General features: G+C 33.7%; 1 protein-coding gene across 3 annotated transcripts in view; it reads right to left on the bottom strand.

The window, feature by feature from the left end:
• The window catches only part of LOC119642923, a 32,290-nt gene extending 18,470 nt beyond the window's left edge, over nt 1-13,820 (bottom strand). For 2 of the 3 annotated variants that reach the window (XM_038042238.1, XM_038042237.1), the window contains exons 1-2: nt 13,224-13,820; nt 7,106-7,210 (exon numbers count right to left, since the gene is read on the bottom strand). In XM_038042238.1, coding sequence (XP_037898166.1) covers nt 7,106-7,210; nt 13,224-13,260 — 142 coding nt within the window. In that variant the 5' untranslated portion in view covers nt 13,261-13,820. Of the gene's footprint in view, nt 1-7,105; nt 7,211-7,804; nt 7,825-13,223 lie in introns of those variants that run through there. The other variant, XM_038042239.1, reaches the window with a different exon arrangement.
• Nucleotides 13,821-23,373: the final 9,553 nt, after the last annotated feature.

Genomic DNA, 23,373 nt, shown 5'->3' on the forward strand with positions numbered 1-23,373 from the left:
GACTTAGTCACAAAAAGAAGGAACAGAAAGAGTCGGGTGACTGACTCATTTCAACTAGCCGTCCTTCAAATTTGTTAATGTTTAAAATGGTCTTCGGGGAGGATCAACTTTTGCTTGGAATTCACTTTGATTTTATCAATTCACACTTTTTCGCCCTAAGGTACATAAACATCATATAGTCTACTTATATTATATTTTAAGAAGGATGTGATGATAAATTTGCAGTTACCTCTAAATAAAACATTTACCAAGTCCCTGAGCAAACGTCTGTGAACTGACTAACAGAGCTCGGTTAACTATTCAAAATTAAGATATGGTGGCCTTTCGTCCAAATTAAGAAACGTAAGATAACTTTTATACACACGGCATATATGTGAAGGTACCTTTTGGAAGATCTAAAGAAATTTAAACTGTTTTACCAAAACTATTTTTTAAGAGTATCAAGATAAATTCGAATTGAACTAGCAAAGACACCTACCAACTTTCTTAAGGGAGCTGTTTACACCTTCTAACAGAGTTCCTTTAAGTTTGATAAAAATATGATTGGTTTGGAAAGCTGAATTATTCTGATTTTCTATATATGAAAAATTTAGTAAAAATAGTTCCGAAAAGGAAAATTTGAACACGTTTGGCCTATTTGAAATATATTTTCAAAGAGATTTACACGATATAGATAGATATCGGTGGAATTTTTTAGTTTGGCCACACTAGTGCTTCGAATTTTTTCATTTTCCCGTAGTTGTTGCTTTTTGCTAATATAAACAAAGTTTAAAAAATTTGGTAAAAATAATTCTGGAAAGTCGAATTAGTATTTTTTGTTTAGTTTGTTTGAGAGGAGATTCGTAAGGTGTCCTTGTTCCAATTTAAGCGAAATAGGCTTCCAAATCCAATTACATCTTAATCCTAACTACTTAACATTGTTCTGTAAGAGCGTTTCCAGAGCTCTTTTAAGTCAGACGGTAGATGTCTTTGCTAATTGGAATTTAATTTCACAACCTTCCGAAAATCATATAAGCAGGCTTACGCGACAGGCTCGTTATCTTCCAAAAAAATTTCATCATACATTTTTGAAATGAACCTACAAAAAACATACCCATTATGACGATAGACTCAAGTGCTCGAAAAAACCTCTCCTTTCACCATTTCAACAATTTCAACACTACGTTGTGCAGGCTGAAAAACTTCTTTCAAGGTCAGACAGTGAACAAATTCTAGTATTGTTACTTTGTTAACTCGATGGATGCTCTCTTTTCCTCTAATGTTAAGAAAATATTACAAAGCGTATGCTCGAATTTCTACCCTCTCATAAGACATTTGCTTGCCGAGACATCAAGTCGAACGTAATTTGAAACTAATATAGTCGTTGCAATAAATTTTAGAATATCAATAGACAACCGTAGTGTTTAGCATTTTAACGGGTAAACGGATAGAAAAGGATGTTGTGTTATATTTTAGGGTTGCACAAGGTGCGTTCTAAAATAGACAGAGCTTGTCAAAATGGGACTTTTTGTTTTTTATCAAAGTCAAAATATTTTGTTCAAAGTGTTTTTGCTCGGTTTCTGCAAGTTCATGAGGAAAGTCGAACGAGTGTTTTTGGTCATCTGTCGACAGTTCCTCGAGAATTTCCTTTCACAGACAAATTTGTTTTTATGATATGACTTATGGCAATTAATTGACAGTTAAAACTCAACTTTTGCTTGAAAAAAGGATATAATAGGAAAGCTTTAATATGCCTAAGAAGTTAATTCTTTGTTCGATATTTCTTTTTGCATCGATGCAGCAAGTGCGCTGTCACGTACAACAGAATAACGTCAGAACGTCAGTGAGGATGTATGCAGGTACATTTCTAACTCAGACAGCCGTTAATCCAAACGATTTGTTAGATTTGTAAACTTTTTCTAGGTATTGTGGCTTTTAAACAATTGTATTGCTCTTAACTTTTCCACATTCAAAACTGTCGCCCTGTGTTTTGAGTAGTGCGTGTTTCGTCTGCGATTTTTTTATTGTTTTCGGGATTTTTGTGTACTTAGTTCATGTATTTTCAGTGTTTTTGAATAAACTGAATATCGCATATACCGTATTTGCTTTTATTTCCTCTAAATATAATAAAAAAAATCAAAACAAAAAAGAAAAATAAAATATTGAAAGCAATTGTCTTTATCCTCAATAGTTCCCAAACCTTTTCAAGTGAGGCATAATGACCCCGGGGCCGCCAGATAAAAGTTCGAATAGATTTCATCTATTAGCTGACACATCCCCATAAAGAAAAAAAATTAAAAAATCAGACTTTCCGGCCATTCAGTGACATAACTCCTATTGACAAAAAATCTATTGTTGTTTCTTCTACTGATGCTAGCGTAACGATTTCCCAAAATAGCCCTTTTGCTATAAAAGAAGCCCTAGATAGCAACAACATACAGAGACTCTATCTCGATTTTACGCGATGGGAATTGACTTGCCCTCGCTGGGAACCCGCGCACAACTGAAAACATCATAAAGTCGAAATCTTTAGCTAATCTATGTGCTATTTCCACTAAACTGCATGATAAACTGAACTCAGTTAGACGCGTAATTCATGCCCCCGTGCTTAAAGCATGTGGCGGAAAATGAAATTGTCCGCGAAATGGGCAATCAAGGAGTGACTGAAGTATATAAGTTCACCAACCTAAATGACGACGGAAAAACTCGCTCTCCTACAGGAAGGATTATTTTAACCTTTGATCGCGACGCAAGTACCAGGAAATTAAACCATCTGGAACCCCAAGAATTAACAAAAGTAATACGCTGCTGTCGCCTCGCAAATATATCCGAATAAGCCTTTAACTCCAACTCCTTTCAATGAAAAACCTGTTCTACCATTAACCAAAAATTACATTGACAGAGTTGGTCTTCATTTTATTTTAAGACTCTTGAAATCATGGAATGGTGGACCCAAATTCTTCAACTACATCAAATCATTCATGTCGCATCGCCGGTTCAAAGTTAGAATCAACTATCATCTCTCTGATTCCTTTCCGCTAATGAATGGCATTCCGCAAGGATCTCCTCTCTATGTCATGCTTTTCCAGATCGCCTTCAACGAAACTAGCAAAATCCTTTGCCGTATACCAAGAGTGGAACATTGTCTATACGCGGACGATGTATACATTTTTACAAAAGAAAAAGACAACACGAAAGCAATCAACATCCTCGAATCTATTGGACGAGAGATCTCCGCATTGGCAAACTCGTCAGGGGCTAAAATTTCTATGCAAAAATCAAAAGAAATACGCATTTGTCGAAAGCAGATTTGCGATGCAGGAAATCTACTGATCCATATTAATGACTTACCAGTACTAAACGTGCAGACGCTGCATACTCTCGGGGTCACGTTTTCCAACAAATATCTTTGGAATACACACCGTCTTCGGTTAAAAACTTCTATTTTAACAAGGGTAAATTTCATACAGTACGTTGCTTGGAAACGCCATGCGCACATTAACACTAATGCTTATCTTACCAAAATGATTGTTTTAACCAAGATTGACTATGCTTTGACAATATAAGGCGACAGCTGCAAATCTAATGTCAACACTCTTAAACCGGTTTATCACCGAGCCCTTAGAGCAGGTTGTTATGCTTTTCGGACGACGCCCATAAATAATATTGTGATTGAAACTGGTCTCCCAGCTTTATGACTTAAAAGCCAAAATAGTCCCCAAGCTTCTTAATTCAAACAAATCTACTCTCGGTGATAACGTAAGAAAGATTATTATTGCGAAGAAAATTCAAAAATCACCATCTGCAATTGACTATTGTTTGTACGTCGCAAAGGAATTGGAAATTCCCTTAAAAATTTTCCGCTATTTTGGTGTTAAATCTCCATGGATTTTGAAAGAGTGCTCTTTTGACATTTCGCTGTCTATGCACAAGAAAGAAGATACTCCAAATTACGTCTTCAGGAATCTAGTAGCTGAAAAAACCCAAGAATTGTAGAGTACTGGTTGGAATCTTTTATACACAGACGGCTCAAAATCTTCTGGCCTGCGTCCTGCTTGTGCCACGGTAGATGCTACAGGACAGGTTCTTCTCAATCACATATTTCACGAAAGTACTTCAACCTTCACAATCGAAGCCAGAGCTATCCTTCACGCTGCGAACATTTCCCACAAAAACTAACTCAAAACCTTCAATGCCTAGTCATATCGGTTTATTGGGAAACGAACAGACTAATTGAGCGGTGAAGTATGCTGCTTCTGCACCTCTAATTATGGATGATGTCATGGAAAAGTTGGATCTTCAAAGATACTTTGGGGGAAAAGTTAAGGAGAAAATTACAGAAGGAAATCTACAATACCATCATGAGTACTACTCTTTCATTAACCGTTAATTAACTTCACCTTTACATCCAACAAATGTTGAGAAAATCAAGATCCAAACATTTTCGAGAATCGTTTTGGTCATACAATTGCAACTCACCAATGGATCTTGAAGAATTCTTTCTCCCCAATCTGCAATTGTGGACAAATTCTCACTATAAAGCACATTCTCTGCGACTGCTTTAACTTTTCCTTGGTTAGAAGTATTGCATTTGGAACGATTAACACTTTGGATATTCTAAAATCAGCTTCAGAAGAGAATATCAATTCAATATATTACTTTATTAAAACTACTAGGCTCAATGTCTAATGTACATTTATATAAATTAGGGCCGACAGCATAGGTTGCTAGTGCTCAATGTCTTTTTTTTAATCTAAGAATTTATTTCATTAGTCTAAAATTATAATAATAATAACTTTTCCTCGTTAGAAATTCAACAATGCCAATTATGTGATCGCCGTGTAGCTTTACAGTTTTCCCGGAATCTTCCTGTCATTTGGGATCAACTATTTTTCCATCAGCAAAGAAAGTACAAAGCCGCGTCGTCAAAGAGAACGGGCAACCCAAAGAATATTGCAACGATCTGCAATTCAGGAACAATTTTCCTCGTGTTTTACTATTTCTCCATATTAGCATACAAAGCAACATCTGGCAGTGCCTGTATATGTAAGTCCGATATTGCAGCAAAGAGATGTCTACGTTGACGATTGAGGAAGGAATAGGTTAGGAACACGTTACTCTGAATAAAATTGTGCTGAAGTTAATGATAGCCCTTAGGCAACGATGAACGTCCTTTTTTGGTTTGTTTGTGCGTTAATGATAAGTCACGACCACGAGTACGTTCGGAAAAATGAAGAAAGGAAGGTTCTTCGTTCTCTACTTTTTTAATATTGTGGTCAGACAAAACAGTTGTTAAATTGACACAAACTTATACAAACATTACTTGGAAATTATTTTATATGGATGTGAATCAACGTGAATCCTACAACCTCTATAATATGTATAATACAATAATGAATGAATACTGAGACTAAAATGTATTAAATATTAATTTCAAACCCAATAATGTATTTTTTTGTGAATAAATAATATTGAAATACTAAATATGTTTTTCCGAAATACGATATTCTATTTTTATAATTCCACCATAAATTAAGCCAAGGAAAAAATATTTGGGGTTAGTTGATTCTACAGATGACGTAACCGCGCGTAACGTTAACGCGATTAATCCATACTGGCCTACGTGTGAAAAATCATAGTCCATAGATAATTAAATTAATTAATTGAAAAAGATATATACGGCTATGGCCGAATATTCTATATCGTCTACATTCTTTTTCTATTTTTGAAAATATATTATACAATCTCCCTTACTATCGTTAAGAAAATCCTACAATTGACGACTTCAAGCTTCCGTGAAACTAGTCGACTTTCAAGGAAACCAAATTCCAGAGCAAGGAAAAAACAGGCTCACATTAATGGCGCTTTACCTGGTTCATGCAGCTGTCGGTTTGCGAAACCATTAACGACAGTTAGGAGACCATTTAGCGAAAAAAGGGATTAACACAAACAAAGTTAGGTGCTCCTAATTTGCTTCTAAAGCCGTATGAAGGAAAAATATTCGCGGAAGATAAAGTCAGCCGAATCAAGAGAGTTGAACTGCAATATTCCGAAAAGCAAAACCGAAACTAGAATTAAATCGTTAATAATTTGTAAAAAAAACATTCTAAGAATTATAAACAAAGTGTACATTAACATAGAAATCAAAATTGCGTTATATTATATATAAATTTCTCTTGTAGCAATTTATGAGTAATGAATGAAGAATATTTTGTTTGTTCTGAACTGGGAAGACCTCTGTTAAGTTGTAATACCAATGCGACCTTTCAACGACTTAACCTATTTACAGTAAGTATTAGACGTGCAAGAACATTCAGAATTTGGTACTGAGCCAGGTTACATTGCAAGGTTTCTACAGCCTCTACTTGGATATACCTCCTGTGTTCTTCAAAAAAATAACGAAAGCCGAAACAGTTTTTCTTATGAAAACGGTGCGAAACAAAGCAGTGACTAAAAATCAGTTTTGAATCACTTGGAAGGAAAACATAGGGCGACAAAGTACGAACGTTTGTAAAGCCAGCACCAACACTTTGTGTTTGATGGGATTACAAGCTAGCCGATTGATTCCGCTCTCTATTATGAGCGATTAAAGTAAAGTCGCAAGAATTTGCTGGAAGGAAAGTTTTGTCTTTCCATATTCAGGGAGCTTGGCTGCAAGTTTTAGCGGATCCATCCTATAACCAAATCTGGTATAGCCCATCTGCTGGTTGCTTGCTCTTTGAGAACTGTCGTAATGGTGTAAAGTTGACTTCAAAGGAGACATGTAAAAATCGTTTGGCTCGGGTGCTTCTCCAAATGACGTGCATTTGATTTAATAAAGATTTAATTGGGAATAATGTGCATTTTATTTGCATTTTACATATTTTTACGAGTGTCGGAAAGAGAATAGAATATAACACAAATGATCTTAAAATTTGGCCTGGGGATGTTATTAGACTTCTTTCTAATATACGTTAACGTTGTCCTTTGTGCTTTCGAGTACAGATTTTATAAACTTATTAATGTGCAAATGATTAAAATTGACTTTGAACAACAAATTCAACTTAGCTTACAGCAGATGTTGGAACTAAGGGCACTAAGTGACATTTGTGTTTTAAAAATTAAAAAAAGTAATTCATCACCTTACCTGGTATTGTAATGAAAATAACAAAGAATATAAGGATTTGTTGTAGGCCGTATACGAAGAACATTCTATGCAGCATCACAGCCAGTGAATGAAAGCGGAAAGAAACTGAAAATAAGAAATTACTGTTATTTGCTTGTTGTCGTTTTTTATTTCAGTCGTTCATATAAGTGAGAAAAGGTTGACTAAGAAAATTTTTCTTTTAACTAAAAGCCGTCGTATTCAATTAAACGCAATGGAGTTTTGTTGGCTACATTTTCTTTCTTTTTCTTTAGTCGTCACCTAAAATTACATAATTTACCACCAACTGCTGCCCAGCAGTAGAAAATGGTAAATTATTATAAAATATATAAATATTCCTTCTCTCACCGCTAAGTTTGTAGAATAACTTCATAAAACGTTCACCAACACATATGTGAGCAATTACACACCACCATCGAAGAGTAGGGGTATAGTCAGTGTTGAATCAGATTGACTGTAGATTTCAGAAAAGTCACATCAGAAACTTTGCTAAGTTTGTCCATCTATCAACGCCATGAAAATCTCTTTAAAGCTATCCACCTAATGTATATAAACTAACCTTAATATATATATATATATATATATGTATATATTAGCTAGAGGGATAGGGTATTTAAAGTCCGCCGTAAAGGATTCCTTTTTTTTTTAATTCTTTCTTTCCATTTCAACCTCAATATTTACCTCTGCAAAGTAAATAAAAAAAAAATAATAATAAATTCAGCAACGAAGAGTTGAAGAAAAAATTTCTTATATTTCCACGAATGACTTCAATTATTTAAAATTTTCTACTTATAATTTTTTCTTCAGCCACAAGTTTTGTTTATGGTCTGGGATTTATTTTTAAGCATCTGGTTTTCTTTATTTTCTTTTTCTTAAAAAATGCAACTTTTTGTTTTCAAGTGTTGTTCATTGATTTAGTAGACTTTTGAAGTGTTTACGCTTTTTTTAGATTTTTATCCCGATTTATTATTCATAAGCAAAATTTTTTAACCTTAGTAATATACTAAAAAAAGCTGGTAGGCGATATTTTGCATTCAGATATCTTTCAATTAGAATGTATAGAAAAATTTATCAGATGATAATGGGCCAGAGAAACACTAAAAGTTTCTTTTGTTTAAAGAAACTTCGACAACAACAGTTTATTAATGATCGGCCGACTAAAAACAAAATGGTAAAGAGGCACAGCAGAGGTGGTTACTTAGAAATAAAATCTGCAAATCATTCCTCATAATGGAAGAGTGAAGTAGGAGAGATAGCTGGCTTTCTCAAAATATAAGAAACAGAGAAAGAAAGAAAGAGTGTGTGCATTATTTTGCATGAAAGTTTGATCTATGAATTATGTTGTTCAGATGTACCAATTCGAATTACTTCCTTATCCATATATCTTTCCGATTTGGGGCCCAACGAGTGCTCTTTTTTTGCAAACGAGTGCTCTTCGTTTGCAAACCTCCAAGAAAGAAAGTTTGACGTATATTTTAGTAAGGAAAAACGCTTCAAAATATAAAAGAAGCGTCGCATTGGCCCCATGACTTCTTAAGAAGACAAAGTTGACTAAGTTTGTTTGGCTTCTAATTTAACAATCGTTAATATTTTTGCTCTATTAAAAAAAATTCACACTAAATATTTCTGGCTTTAATTGAAAAGCGATGAAATTACCTTTGAAGTTGTGTACGTTAATTAAAAGCAATAACCCTTTTTTTCAAATTTGAGTTATGCATTTTAATGCTCCTAAAACATCGAGAAAGTAATTACGTACCTTTTAACCGATTTTCATTTTTAATTAGAGAGAGAGAGAGAGATAGAGAGAGAGAGAGAGAGAGAGAGAGAGAGAGAGAGCTCTCATAGCTATGAATTATTCTGAATACATAAAGCAGTGAAAAGTTAAGAAGACGGTGAAGCCAAATTCATAGTTAACTATTAAAGACAACTACCAACTACCTAATATCTCTAAAGTTTTAATATTTTAGACTTTTGCAAACTTCTGAAAGAAAAGACGTATTAGAGGTATAAAAGGATTGATGAATTATAGCGCAAATTAACATGACGAAAACGATTCGTATCAATTCGTAGCCATTGGCAAAAAAAGGTGTCAGAAGAGACTAAGCCCATTTAAATGTTGTTGCATATGTCAGACTATCTGCACGTTTGCTGTTATCGTGTTATTCAGTAAAATTGCATCATTTTTGTTTTCATTTTATCTTTCGAATATTTATTTAGAACTGTTAGGCGAAATAATTTACTCTGTAAATATATACCACATTAATCTTTATTTGGTTAGCATATTTGCTCCTATCTTCTTATGTATGTATACATATATATATATATATATTTACATGTATAGAGAATAGGTGTGCAAAGTAAATGTACAATTTTTTTTTTATGCTCCTGTTTACCATACTCCTGTTACACATCCATTTGCTTAGTGCAAAGTAAACAGTATTATAGTAAAAACTGGCATTAAATGTCATCCGGTTTGAAGGAGTACATAGCTTCCTAGACACTATCGAGTTAAAGGGTTGTTTCAATAAAACATTTAGAAAATATTTAGGAAATTACAAAAATTTAGGTTATATTCTTCAACCTAGAAATCAGACCTTGAAAACGATCTTTATATAGAAATTATTTAAAAGTGCGTTCAAGAATTCATTTGTTTTAACTAAACATTGAACATTTTCCTTCTATTGTAGTGTTTTGCAATCGGATGGACTTTTTTATTTTCCTTTATGTTTATTTTCATTCTTTCCTGTTCATAATCAGGCTTTTTCTTTATTATTATTTTTTTTTATTTTCATTTATGTATGTATAACAGTAGCAGTAGTGGTAGTAGTAGCAGATCTTAACGCACCGGTTCAAAGCTTATTAAATGATGGATTTGTTAATTCAGATATTAACGTATTATTTATTATGTGGTGCGTTTTCGTTGGATAGTAAATATTCAATATAAAATGAAATAAGTGGATTAGAATTTTAAAACCAAGTGAAATGAAAGAAGAGTAAGATAAAAATAGAAAATCAAAACGAGACAAATAATGTGAAATTGTTTCCATCGCAATAGGGGAGAATACTGTTTGATAATCTTTCTCCGAAAACTTAGGAATAACCTTAAAATGAGGCGAGATAGACTTTCTTAGGCGAACTGTGTATATGGTGGACTGAAACTGAGAAGTATCGTTTTAATCTCTTACATAAGCATTAATAGTATGCGGGCATCTGGCCTGCTCCATAGCTTTTGTACCAACTACGAATTTGTTTCTAAAGTCTCATAAAAATTTTGGGAAAGGTAAGTGAAGGAAAGTGTTAAACACATTTTATCGTTCGTCTCTTACTATTTCAAGATTTTGTCTAGAAGAATAACCAGGGATTTCAATTTTTTCCATAGAATAAATCGTTTCTAGATTAGCCAATTGTGACAACAAAAAAAAAAAAAAAAAAGAAAAGGGAAGATAATATTTGCAGTTTTGTATTTCTTAAAATATTTGAAGATTTGAAGTTAAGACATCAAGTGCGAAAATTAATGATATCGGCCCAAGAACCCTTCCTACTCAACTACTATAAAACCGCAGCTATTATAACACATATGATAAAGCTACCACCTAAATTTCAAAAATAATATTCCAGAAAATATACAAACTTATATGTCAAATATTAACGACATTACTATAGTTTTGCCCATCACTGAAGCATTGAGGTATAATCATTTTGTCAAAACGTTTGCGGCGTCCAAAAGAACGCTTTAGTGACCCTTTATGTATATATATTCTCTCCTCCGTCTGTCCTTCTATATAGTGGCAGTCATTGCCCATTTTCCTAATCGCAAAAATAATGGTATTAACTTCAAAGTTCCGCAAAAACATTGAAAGTTCTTGCAGTCAGATTGGTGCTGAAAACGAGCCGAATTGATCAGAAGACACGCCCTTAGCGCAACGTAAGCTGGGAACACTTTGTTTCAAAAGGAAAAATAATTTTGTACTCCTTAAAATAATCCTCCATCACCATTACAAAAGTACAAAAAAACGACCATGCCCACTTAATATCACTAAAATTTTATTCCTTTCCTTGACTTTGTTCGAATCGTCATTTTGAAGATCAAAGTGACAGGTATGAAAAATTCGGTTGGATCGGTTTCATATGTTAGGATCGTCGCTGAAGGTTAAAGTGCAAAAGTGTAATTACAACCATTTATTCATACACAATACACAATATAACTCATATCTCCAAAAACTATAATAGAAGTATGCAACGTGATACTTCTTTTCCCCTCCACTTATATTCTACTACTCGTTACTTCTAGCAATAAAAGTCAAGCCTCATGACACAGCCATCAAGAAAGACAGGAAAAGTATATATAGACCTATTTAGCTATTGCGCAAATAGACATAAGTCATTTGCAAATAATTCTTACTTTCAAAACCAAAGAAAATGAGAAATTGCCTATTTCTTCGATATTAATCAATTCATATATATTATAAACTTGACAAGTTTCCAATAAATTCTGATTATTACATTACATATCTCACCGATTGGTTTCTTAAAATTTCTGCAAACTACAGTTATAGTAATGGTCTTGAATCCTATTAAAACTTTTACCGAAAATTCTCGATAGACGAGACAAATTTCCGATTATGAATGTGCGTCTTGTTGGCGGGCTTCATGAGTGATCATGAAGCGGTAAACGCTAAGAAAAATGTCATGCCAGTCGAAATTTGCGCCCTGCAAAGGACCTTGCGTGATTTCCTCAAATGTCACACTATATTATAATTAATGGGAATAGAATTAAATACTTCTCACGCTTCGCTCCACCCTGGCTGAAGGATGACGATAAATAGCACCGAAAAATACAATCTGACTAGACGTTAAATTATAAATCCAATTGTATCACTCACCGATTGAACGATGCAGATTTTATTTATGCATGTCGCCCTATAGACGAAAGCTAAGATGGATTTTCCTAACTTTGATAATGGCCCAGTGTTTTTATAAGGAAAAATTAAATACCAAAATGGAATTTTTAAATTAAAATTACCAGACTTACTTCTTTGCTCACTCTCCTCTTTTTTGTTTACCGGACTTCCATTTCGCGTTCAACAATCATTTTTTACTCGAGGAATCGTGAAGATTCAAAAGATGCAAAAAAAGAAGCTGCAGTAAACACAAGAAACTAAAGGAAATGGTAAAAATTTACGTTTCTATTCCTGTTGTACGGAATTTCAGATGGTCTTAATTGGGTTCTTACTCAGCAAATTTTTGAAGTTTTCGTGCAGACAATTAAAGACAAACCTTTCTGAACTATTGCTTTTTGATGAGTAAAATAAACTTCATAGGAAGGCACGTTTACTTACTGTACTTTATGTGGTCAATACAGAAAGAGTAATGGTTATGTTCATCATTTGAGTTTCTTATGCCGTTACCCATCGTAATTGTTTAAAGAAAGCAACTCGGACCAACTTTAACTTTAGCGCAAATGTTGGCTTGACGAATATAAAGTTTTATTAATATCACCTAAAATTTCTTTTTTCGCATTTTTTTCTTTTCGCAATTTGCTTAAAATTGCACGTACATTTAAGAGAAACTTGATCCAAATGTGTTGAACCAAATTTATCTTCTTCTACATTCTATGCAAAGCTTTCTAAAGAAGGCAGTTATGGGAAAAACTAATGTGCAAAAGAAGAGAGGGAACGAGCAAAATTGAATCAAAATATCTTCTCTTTCATCAAACTTTTCATTGGTATAAACGGATGCAATTTGGTCAAAATGATTAAATACTTCCCTAAGGTCTCCGTGTTTATCTTTTGTCGGCAAATTGTGGTAATAATTTTTTTTTTCAGCGAATCTAAAACACTCCCTCGAATTTTATTCACTTAAAGAGATTTTTTCTTACTTATTGTGTATTTGATATAAGCTACATCGTTAAGCTTAGTAAGTACTTCAGAATTATTTACTAAATTATTTTAATCACATCTTCGGCCGTTGTGATATTATTGTCCGCCATACAATGCAATGTGTTCCACTCCAGTAACTGGGCCACAAATCATAAAAGATTGTCTCATTATTATATAAAATGTATTAAGGTTAGGGTATTCATGATTCATGTTAAGCTTACTTCTTCGTTTGTACAGTAGATTCCAGTAAATTTTCATACAATCAGCTTTTCTTTCAGAGGCTAATTATTTTCAGATATCTTTCACTTTTTAAACTATTTCCCAAAAACATTCCTTTTACTAACTATGTTTTCGCGCATAGTTTCCGTCCATTGAAATTAAATGCTAATGAAAGTGTCTGCCCAAAATAAAAGTAGATTTTTTGGAGAAAAAAATGTTTCCTTTTTTTTAAATTTATTTAAATCATAATTAGATTTTTTTGCACGTGACTTGATTTCTTTTTTTTTAACGCAATTATTTTTAACATACTGACACAGAGCACGAAATAAAAACCACCAAGCACACAGGATTAAATCGCTTTAGGTACAATACATATATATATATATATATATATAAACGAGGGTAAACCAACTTAGGAGACGTTTATATCACTGCGAGAAATACTTCATCAAAACACATATTTTTTTGCAAAATTTATACTTTCTTCCTATGTCAAGCAGCGCGGTAAACAAACACAAATAACCTTCTGAACAGCAAGAGGTGTGCGTTTTATTTATTATTAATTAATTAATTGCCATTTAAATAAATAACATATTTCATAGTATATCATCGAACGTACACGCAAGTATTACACTTTTATTAAATTACGCTGCGTTTTGTTTTTTAATCCGATACGCAGGCATAAACTTATGTAAAGTCGGACAGAAACCATTCCTTAATCGAGTTCTAGAAAAAAAATCGTTATAACGAATACTTGGAATCGTATGTAAAATCATTTATTGGTAATATTATGTTAACAGTTTTAATAGTGTTGCGTATATTACGTGTATTACTTCGCACAAGCTCTCGCGAAAAGAAATTTGCACATCCTTATCCTTTGAATCCTTTGAATTCTTTGAAGAGACTAAGAGACTAACTTAAAATCCTACAAATCAGGAGGGCAGTCGCGTAGCTGAACGTTTTTGCCAAACAGCTGAATACAAAGGCGAAAGCAAAACTTTTAATTGTGATTAACCCCCAAATGTTTAAATATATATTCGTATAAGCCAATTGATAAGAGGTAATGATTCTCTCTCTTCTTTTTCTGTCTTTTTCATGAGTAAACTTTATAATAACAATGCCGCAAATTCCCTAACGCTTCTCTTAAGTGCTAACGTATTAAGAGAAACCATTTACAATTAAAACAGATTCAACTTAAATGATGAAATGGTTATATAAAATTCTCTTTCTTAAAAATTAAGAGAGTTAGTCAGAAACAGTCATTGAAGATATTAAGAGTAATCTGAGAGGTAAGGACGTAATCGAATGCCGGCAAACATCAGCTGTTTAATGTAAATAATAAATGGATATGCTCAACAGGCTAACTTGTGAGATAAGTGTGTGTGTGTGTTGCTTCTTTACTTTTGTACACCACGCTTCTTCTACACACAGAGTTGTTATCTCTTAACGAAATTCCGATTGTGTTATACTTGAATAGGACAAATTGTGTTTATTACTGTTTTTGTCCAAGCTAAATAATATAATGATTTGTTTTTCTAAAGAAAAGAAAGCAGAGTATCAAAAAAAAAAAAAAATTAATAAATAAATAATAAAAAATAAAATAAAATATTCGAAGCATAGAAAAGAAAAATTAAATAAAATAAAATGCAACACAACATAATGAAATTTAAGCATTGTATGATATTTTTAAAGCTTTTCAATGTATTCCTGTAGAAATCAGAATGCCAGGCAACTACAAAGAAAATTTGTTTATCTATTTATCTTGTGGTGATACATATTGACTGAGTTTGAAATTTTTTTTAATATTATTACGTTTTTATGTCGCCATTTCTCTCATCACTTTATCAATCGCTTGCGTCCTTGTGTCCTTCTCTTAAAAAATCGAAGCATTCCAGCACGTTCATTACTTGAACTGACAGTTGATTTGTACATATTTTCCACATAGCTAGGTGGAAAAGGAGGAAAAGAAATTATAAGCAAGCCACCGCATACCACTGAGCTTATTGTTACTATCAAGTGATTGAATTGTAAATTCCATTATACGACGCTTGCTTTTTCAGTTTCGTCTTTATTTATTTTTTTTCTTGCTCTTTTCGCTGTTATTATTTGTGTTATCAACGTGCCTGGTCGGCATTTTTACATTTAATAAATAAGATTTTTAAGTAGATATTCTCGTGGTGTAAACCAGTGGTAAAACGTGAGGTTATTTAAACGACTTAATATTATATTCCTTAAAATATATAAAATGTTTTTCTTCTTTTCTTTTGCATTCTTTCCTTTTTAATATCTATGTAGCCATTTTTCATTGTCGTTTTTATTAGCTTAACACAATTTAGAGCTGAACTAACTTTAATAAAGTTTTTTCTTTTCATATTTTGAATTATCATTGATGACATTATTGGCAAATCCTGCTTGTTTCGTAGCAATCTCATTTTCTCTCCCATGTTTGAGTTCTTGTAACATGCCTAATGACTTTATAGACGCCTTTTAGTCTAAACTAAAAAAAAATAAAAAAAAACAACCAAGCTTCGATAAGAAATAGAGTAAAATAATTGTCACATTTAAAACTGGATAATTTAGAACATATTTAAAAGTTCTCGTTATATATATAAGAGGAAACATACTAAACATGTCAAATGTTTGTAAAGCTTATAAATATTCAATGAAAACTCTATACGTTTAGGATCTTGGGTATATTGATGGAACACATGTATAGCCAAGAGCTGTATTTTATAAGAATTTTTTCTCTTACTAAACTAAACCAGTGCAACTCATATTCCACATAACATATTTTCTTGGAAAATTTTTCTCCTTAATTTCAAGCTTAGCCTTAATCTATTGTAGTCATTAATTAATGCGAATTGTGTTTTTGTTTGTAAATATCCAAAGATGTAAGTAAACACTACCTGCTTTAGATTAAACACTTTTAAGCGATGTCGATCCAATTTAATCCCATCTCCTGTCAAACTTTCTCTGGCACATCGCACATCACTGAATAAGGCTGCTGTCCGACAAACATATGACAACAATGTTGACAGACCTGCATGATATCTGAAGAACACAAGGGTTCCTTCAAACTAATTGTACCAAAATTTCATAACATTATACCACATTATCTTACAAGTTACCGCTATGTTAGTGATCGTCCTCTAGTAATTTTCATAGCATTGGAAAAAATCGTTTTGGAAACTGAACACAGAAGTTGTGGGATATAGCCGATAGTTTAAAGACATCAGAAGACGATAAATTTTCTATTTGCACGAAGATTTGTACATTAGAAAGCAATCTTCGGATTGGTTGCCGGGTTTGCTTACTTTTGGTAACGATGTGTTGATCATTCAGAGCACTGTTTGGAGCTGTTTAGGCGAAATTAAGAGGATTTTTTATGCTATATACGCCGATGGGACCAGCCAAGTGGACAGTAATTAGCTAAGGCCGCTTGAAGGGAAAGGTTTATTAACCAAATAATGCAATTTTGCGCCTACAACAACAAATCAATAATAATCAGAAAGTAAGGACCAAAATTTAATTACTTTTGCCTTTGGTCCTTTGGTTGGGAAGATGTATTTCAATTTGTCGTAATTTGTATTAAAATTGAAATTATAATAATAATAATTAGCGCTCAAGTTATCCAGCGTCAATGCGCTGTAGCTTTAGCGCCCTCAATAAAGTCAAATGTTAACGGAGTCAACGGAGTAAGTCAATAAGAGACGTTGAAGTAAAACCGTTTATAGCACAGCGGATCCCGACATATCAGAAAAATCTAATTTCATTGCGCTGTTCACAGTCCATCACCACTAAGCTCGCCAAAACCCTGCCATACACACCAGACGCTAAATGCCAAATATTGCAAGAATGTTGCTAATGAATGTTGTTAATTAAATGTTCGATCTTATGTACTTTATATTTCTGTTTTGTTTGCGAATGAAGTGTTGGATTTTATGCACATAATGGTTTTCAACATGTACGTTTAAGCTTACACCTTAGTAGAATATATTGAAAAAAACTATACGTGGGTGTGCTAGCACGTTTGTCCATGCACTTGCTTAAGAAGTTACATTCATGTCATTGAGTTGTCGCCGTTTTTCTAAATATGAATCGCGTACAATTTTATTCAAAACGTTTTATAGGCAAATAGAATGTATGTTATTGAAAATATGTGTGTGTGTGTGCACTAATATCGAACATCCTTTCAGGTGGAACTTAGCAGAGGCGCGAACCAAGTGTGCACACGTTTTAGCAAAGACAAAAATGTGGGCTAATGCAGTGAACTAAGTTCACGCCGTTATTTGTAAGACCACACAGAAAGAAAAAAACAGTCACGCTAGAAGATGGGAACTCTTTACACAATTCATATTGAAAATCTATAATTTTTATGCTTACTAGTTGATTGAATGTAACTTCCACCATAAGGTGCATGCATTTCTAAATTTACAATTTTTCTGCATTTATATGTAAGTATGTTGTAAATTTTCATTAAATTATTCAAAAAAATGAACAAATAAAAAATGAGCCACTCGCGACCTCGCGAGGAGTCGAACTTGCCTTGTCTTCGAAAGCAGTGTCAGCCTTCTACCACAACCGCGTTACTACTTTCGCGTGGTTTGCCTTCCTTAATAATATATATTTATTTTATCATCAAATTAACACCGTGACAGCAGTTACTAATCGTTCATAGGTCTGAATATATTGTTACGAAAACACCATATATAATATAGCTTTTATGAAAAATAGTCGATTTTCTAAAAAAGAGTATTCTAAGGAACATACAAAACCATGTACACATTTCTGGCGCGTTACCTGGGTCATGCAGCAGGCGACTTACGAAAAGATTGACAACAATTGGCAGAACGGTGGGGAAAAACGGATGAACGAATAAAATCACGTAGATATGAGTTTAGGTAATGATAGCTTGCCTGCAAAAGCCTATGTAAGTAGAATATTAGCGGAAAGTGATTGTAATTGACAAGTCGGTGACAATTGGGAGATCTAACTGTGTAACAGCTCAATTAGGAGCTGAGAGAAAGGACGGTATCACAATTGAATTAAAACAAAGGACATGTGAGCAGCGGTAGCAGTATATGAGTTCAAATATAGTTGTGGCGAAGAAACAGAGGGTACGGCTACAACGCACGAGAAGCATGACGTAGCAAAAAGTGGGAACGGTACAACTATATCACTTGCAGTTATTATGCAAGCAAAACAAGCAGATCAGCAACACATACAAGCAGGGTACGAACAAATGAAACAAGGAAAAACTTTAAAAATTGATGAAGCGACGAAAATATCGAACAACAATAACAGCACACAGGATCAAAAATTGACAAACTTCAGGAAAGTTAAGGCTCTCTAAAGCAACACATGGACGAGGCACATCAGAAGTTTAAAGAAAAAGTAAACATGCTTAAGGAAAGGTTGGTGTTAGAGCAAAAAGGGAGGAAGACGCAGACGCGATGAAATGAAAGCTTTGAAGCAAGGAATCGCTAACCTACAAATTAATGACGGAACCGCCAAACTGACTCCCACGTTCGATGGTATCACGAGCTTCAACACATTCAAGCTGCAATTCGGTGTTTTCGCAACAAAAAATGCATGGGATGACGACGATAAAGCGGTCGCTTTAATAACCTCCTGGAGGGAAGGAACATCAAAAATCAACCACAGAAAGGAAAGAGGACAGAATTCGCTGCGGTTATGAAGGAAGAAAGCCACCTGTAATTGTGTACGCGCGAAAGAAAAGGCGAACGAAAGAATTCAAGACTATGCTACGGAAATCGAACGCTGGCCATATCTACACGTGCCCGAGCACGTGATTGAGAGACTGGATGCCTTCATGAAAGAACTTCATGACGCACAGCTTGGAAACGCCGCATGGACATCACCAAAGACAACGTTCACCGGAACGCTCGGTTTCGCGTTTACGCAGGAAACGGCTAGTAGATTGTGAAAATGAAGCATGAAGATAAGAGCAATAATGGAGCAGCACGAAGAGTCCTGGGTGAGAATAAGAAAATATCGGCATCAAGTGAGCGCCGGTGCTGTAACTGCTGACAATATAACACTAACCTCGCAAAGCTCTCTGGTATCAACAAAATCAACTTTCTGACATTTACAACTAAATTAATGTTGCATGATAATTATTAACGCATATAGGTTTAAATTGATTTAGCTGCGTTAAATAGATTTTGAAAAATTTAAAAACAAAGCTTAAGGATTCTAAAAATAAGGTGACAATAAAGTCAGATGAACCTTCAATTTACATTTAATTGCGGAACGATGTTCACAAAAATTTATTTTTGATATTTTTGAATTTAATTTATTTATGGTAGTACAGCACAGTACAGTAGTGGATTAATTAAGAAGATTAGTCTCTCAGTACCAATGTTTATGGTTTAAACGTGGGCTCATTTCTCGTACGTTTTCGCAGAGCTTTCTGAAAATAATTATAATTTATGAAGATTCGGCTTTTTTTTTTGTTTTTTAATATGACCAATCACTCAAGGGATGTCCCCCTTCGTTCGTGTAACACGTAAACTACCAGAAAGAAATGAATAAAGGGAATAAGATAGGGAGGTAGTGATCACATTCTAGTAAATGTGTACCGGTAAAGGCTGTACTTTTATTGACTGGGCACTATAGAGTCCCAAGAAAACTCTACCTTTGATGCCGCGATAGCCTTGAAAAACCATGTGGCTCTTGAGCAATGAAATTAGAGACTCTTGAGTGCACCCTTGTTGAAAATTTTTTACCTGAAATTCCCTCCATAATTCCACGTTTCTTTTTCAAATTCTTTTAAAATTAAGTTCGTACCACTGAAATCTATTTGTAAACTATTCGCAGAAACTGGATTTATCCGTTCGAATATTACAATGCAATTCTCTTGAATCGACTGACTTTTCCTTCCACAAATATTCTGCTTCTATATATTCTAAATATTCTTCCTATAATTGTTGTTAATCTTTTCAAAAAAAAAGCAAGAAAAGTCTCATAATTTTTCGTATCTGATTTTTCTTTTCTTTGGAATTTCTTTTCTTAGAGAATCGACTAGTTCTCATTTCAATTATCAAATGTGGGAAATTCGTAACAAAATATGTACTCGCCGTTTAATTTTAAGCCCCATTACCGGCTTTACGAGTTTAAAAATGGTTCACTACATCGTATATCACTTCATTAGTTATATTAAGCTTATTTATATATAAAAATTCTCACGAAGTATATAAAGAAAATATTAACACAAGTAAGTACATTTTGGTCGCGCAAGGCCGCCCATTAGAAACCCTAAACCACTTCACCTTGCGTAGTTATTCGCTCATTTGGTTAATAATACACGAAAGATTACAAATTACACATTATTTTTATGCCAAGTCACACCTTTCGTGAAACCCCGCATATTGTGGGATGTACAGAATGTCACATCCTGACGTGATCTAAATTTGGCAAACTTATTCTACTTCCTACAAATGCTGTTAAGTTTTTTTTTTTTTTTTCGTTTCGTTTCGTCATAAAAAGCTACAAATTACACTTTCTCTTTATAAAAGGGCTCTCTTTTCATGACGATTGCTATATATATTAGGGTCTAACAAAAACCCATGCGATTCCAATTCCCACCGTCAATTTTTCTTTTTTAAATTGGTACTGTGGTCCAATTTTCAGCGTAAAATATTGAATAATAAACCTTTTCGTGAATGGCCTATTATCCATGAGAAATCTTGTACGGGGTGCCTTCAATAGACCCATGTAGCTCAAATTTGTTCCACTTAATTTTTATCTCAAATTACTATTATGAACCAATTTTCATCGTAAAACGTTAACAATCAGGCCTTTTTGGCATATAAGCGTTTCCTGAGAATCTTCATAAGGTTTGGTATACGAGAAATGGAGGTTTCCCATAATTGGATGAGATTCACTTATTTGATAATTTACTATTTTAAACCAATTAGACGTGGCTCAAAAAATTGCTCCCACCGGACCAATTTTTCCATATCAATTAAGAATGTTGAAATGCTCTTAATCAGTGAGCTCTGTTCACAAATTTGAAAATTGCAATTTTTTGCCTCTTTTTGAATATGTGATATATGTGAAGTGGTCGAAAAATTGGACCGATCCCAACCATTTTCAATAGCGTTCATCCTTGAATCATAGTACCAAATGTTATCAAAATAATTTAAACGTTACCACCTGTAAAATGAACACAAAAACAGATGGACAGAAGTCACGAAGACAGATAGACAGACAAGCTTAGAATGAGAATCACTTTTTGAATCGATCGGTAAAATAAAAGATGGGTCTGTCTTAAGCTCTCCTGGATGTTGTATATAGTTTCGCACAAACTTAATGTATTCTGTACCACACCATGGCGTCGAGTATAAAAATTATTTTAATGGGTTATTTCATAGTCAACAATGACAGTTGGTTAGTTGTAGTTTAATCATCTATCGTTATTTTACCTTTGGATTTATTATAAGTTATGAAATTGTCGTATGCAGAAGTTGAAAAATGCATTGGAATTCAAGAAAAACTAGAGCGAACTTTGGAGATTTCGAATCATCCGATTTGTCTGCAATAACCAATCTTTTTGCAGATTTTTTTGGGGAAGTCTACCAATGTTCAAATACTTCGTCTGATAATTATCCGTATTCGATGTGGTTCTTTGATATGTTTCCGTCTATGTCTTTCTCTGAAGAAGAAGTATTTATAGTATTGTCAATGTTGACACCTTGTAATTACAATTACAAGGGTAATTATCCTGGTGTTGAATTACTACGCTCTCTCTTTACACAAATTTTTAATATGTTTTTGAAAAAAGGCTACCTTCCATCGGTTTGGAAGGTTTCACCTTTCTTTAAAGTGGTTCTCGGAAACTTATTGAGAATCAAAAGGAATTGCCAAACTTAATGCACCGCCCAAACTATTTGAATCACAAGTAGCGGAGAGGCTTACTCCGGTTTTAGGGTCAATTATATCGCACTGCCAGCAAGGTTTTCTAACAGGAAGATCAACGGCTACTAATCTTTCGGAGTTCTGTAATCCAATTTACAAGGCATTTTCCGATCGTAAATAAATTAATGCTATTTTCACAGACTTTCCCAAAACTTTCGACAGAGCTGATCATAAGTTGTTAGTCTACAAATTACATCGCTTTGGTTTTTCGGACTGTATGATTGCCTGGTTTAGTAGCTATCTCTCTATCTGGTAGTGCTGAAGTCGTGTCAATCCAGAGTATGTGATGTCACTCCTGGTGTCCCTCAGGGTAGTTATCTTGGACCACTTTTATTTATTTTATGTATGAATGACCTTCCGGAGTGCATTCAACATTCCCGCTTTTTAATGTTTGCAGACAATGTTAAACTGTCCCTCTCCTTTGACTCAAAATATGGTACTAAACTTCTTTAATCTGATCTTGGGAAGCTGTGCTCATGGTGTGCAACCATTGGTGTGGCGCTGAATTCAAACAAATGTAAAAGAATGTCTTTACATATAGTACGACGCCTTCTTATTATCGTATTGCTAATCACATTCTGGAAGATGTTTGCAATTACCAAGTTGTAATATAAACAATCATGATCAATTTATCGAGCTCCTGAATTATTTTCAGTGAAATCTTATTGCACGATTGATGAATGTAAAGACATTTGAAGAATATAGAATACAATTTAAGTTGCGTGTATGATATCACAAAAATAAGCATTTTATTGAAGCAATAAGAAAATATTCTAATTATCATTATTTAATCCTTCCTTAGATTTCATCAGTTTCATCCTCCGTCACGTTCGATATTGCGAATGGGGGAAAGAAACTGTCTCTTTCGGATGAATGTCTTTTTGGTGTAAGTAAGTTTTTGTAGTGTTAGCTTTTCGGTGTTAGTTTTTGGCGAAACATTCAGAAGAAAATGTTTTTTCTTTCTTGCTTCGAGATTTTTTCGTTTTTAGCCAATTTTTTTCTTTCTTTTATATGACTCTGCTCAGAAAGGGAAATTATATAAAATTTCGATCAGGGTCCACGAAAATGATGTCTCATCCATTGTCTTATCCATGTATCCATACCTAATTAACTATGTTGGATTAACAATGCTTTTAATTAGCTTTTCCAGCGATGACAATAAAATAAGCGTGGAAGTTCAGTTAAAAATGTAAAACGTCTAGGACTTAGTTT

This window comes from Glossina fuscipes, unplaced genomic scaffold (assembly GCF_014805625.2).
Source record: "Glossina fuscipes isolate IAEA_lab_2018 unplaced genomic scaffold, Yale_Gfus_2 287, whole genome shotgun sequence".
Taxonomy (NCBI): domain Eukaryota; kingdom Metazoa; phylum Arthropoda; class Insecta; order Diptera; family Glossinidae; genus Glossina; species Glossina fuscipes.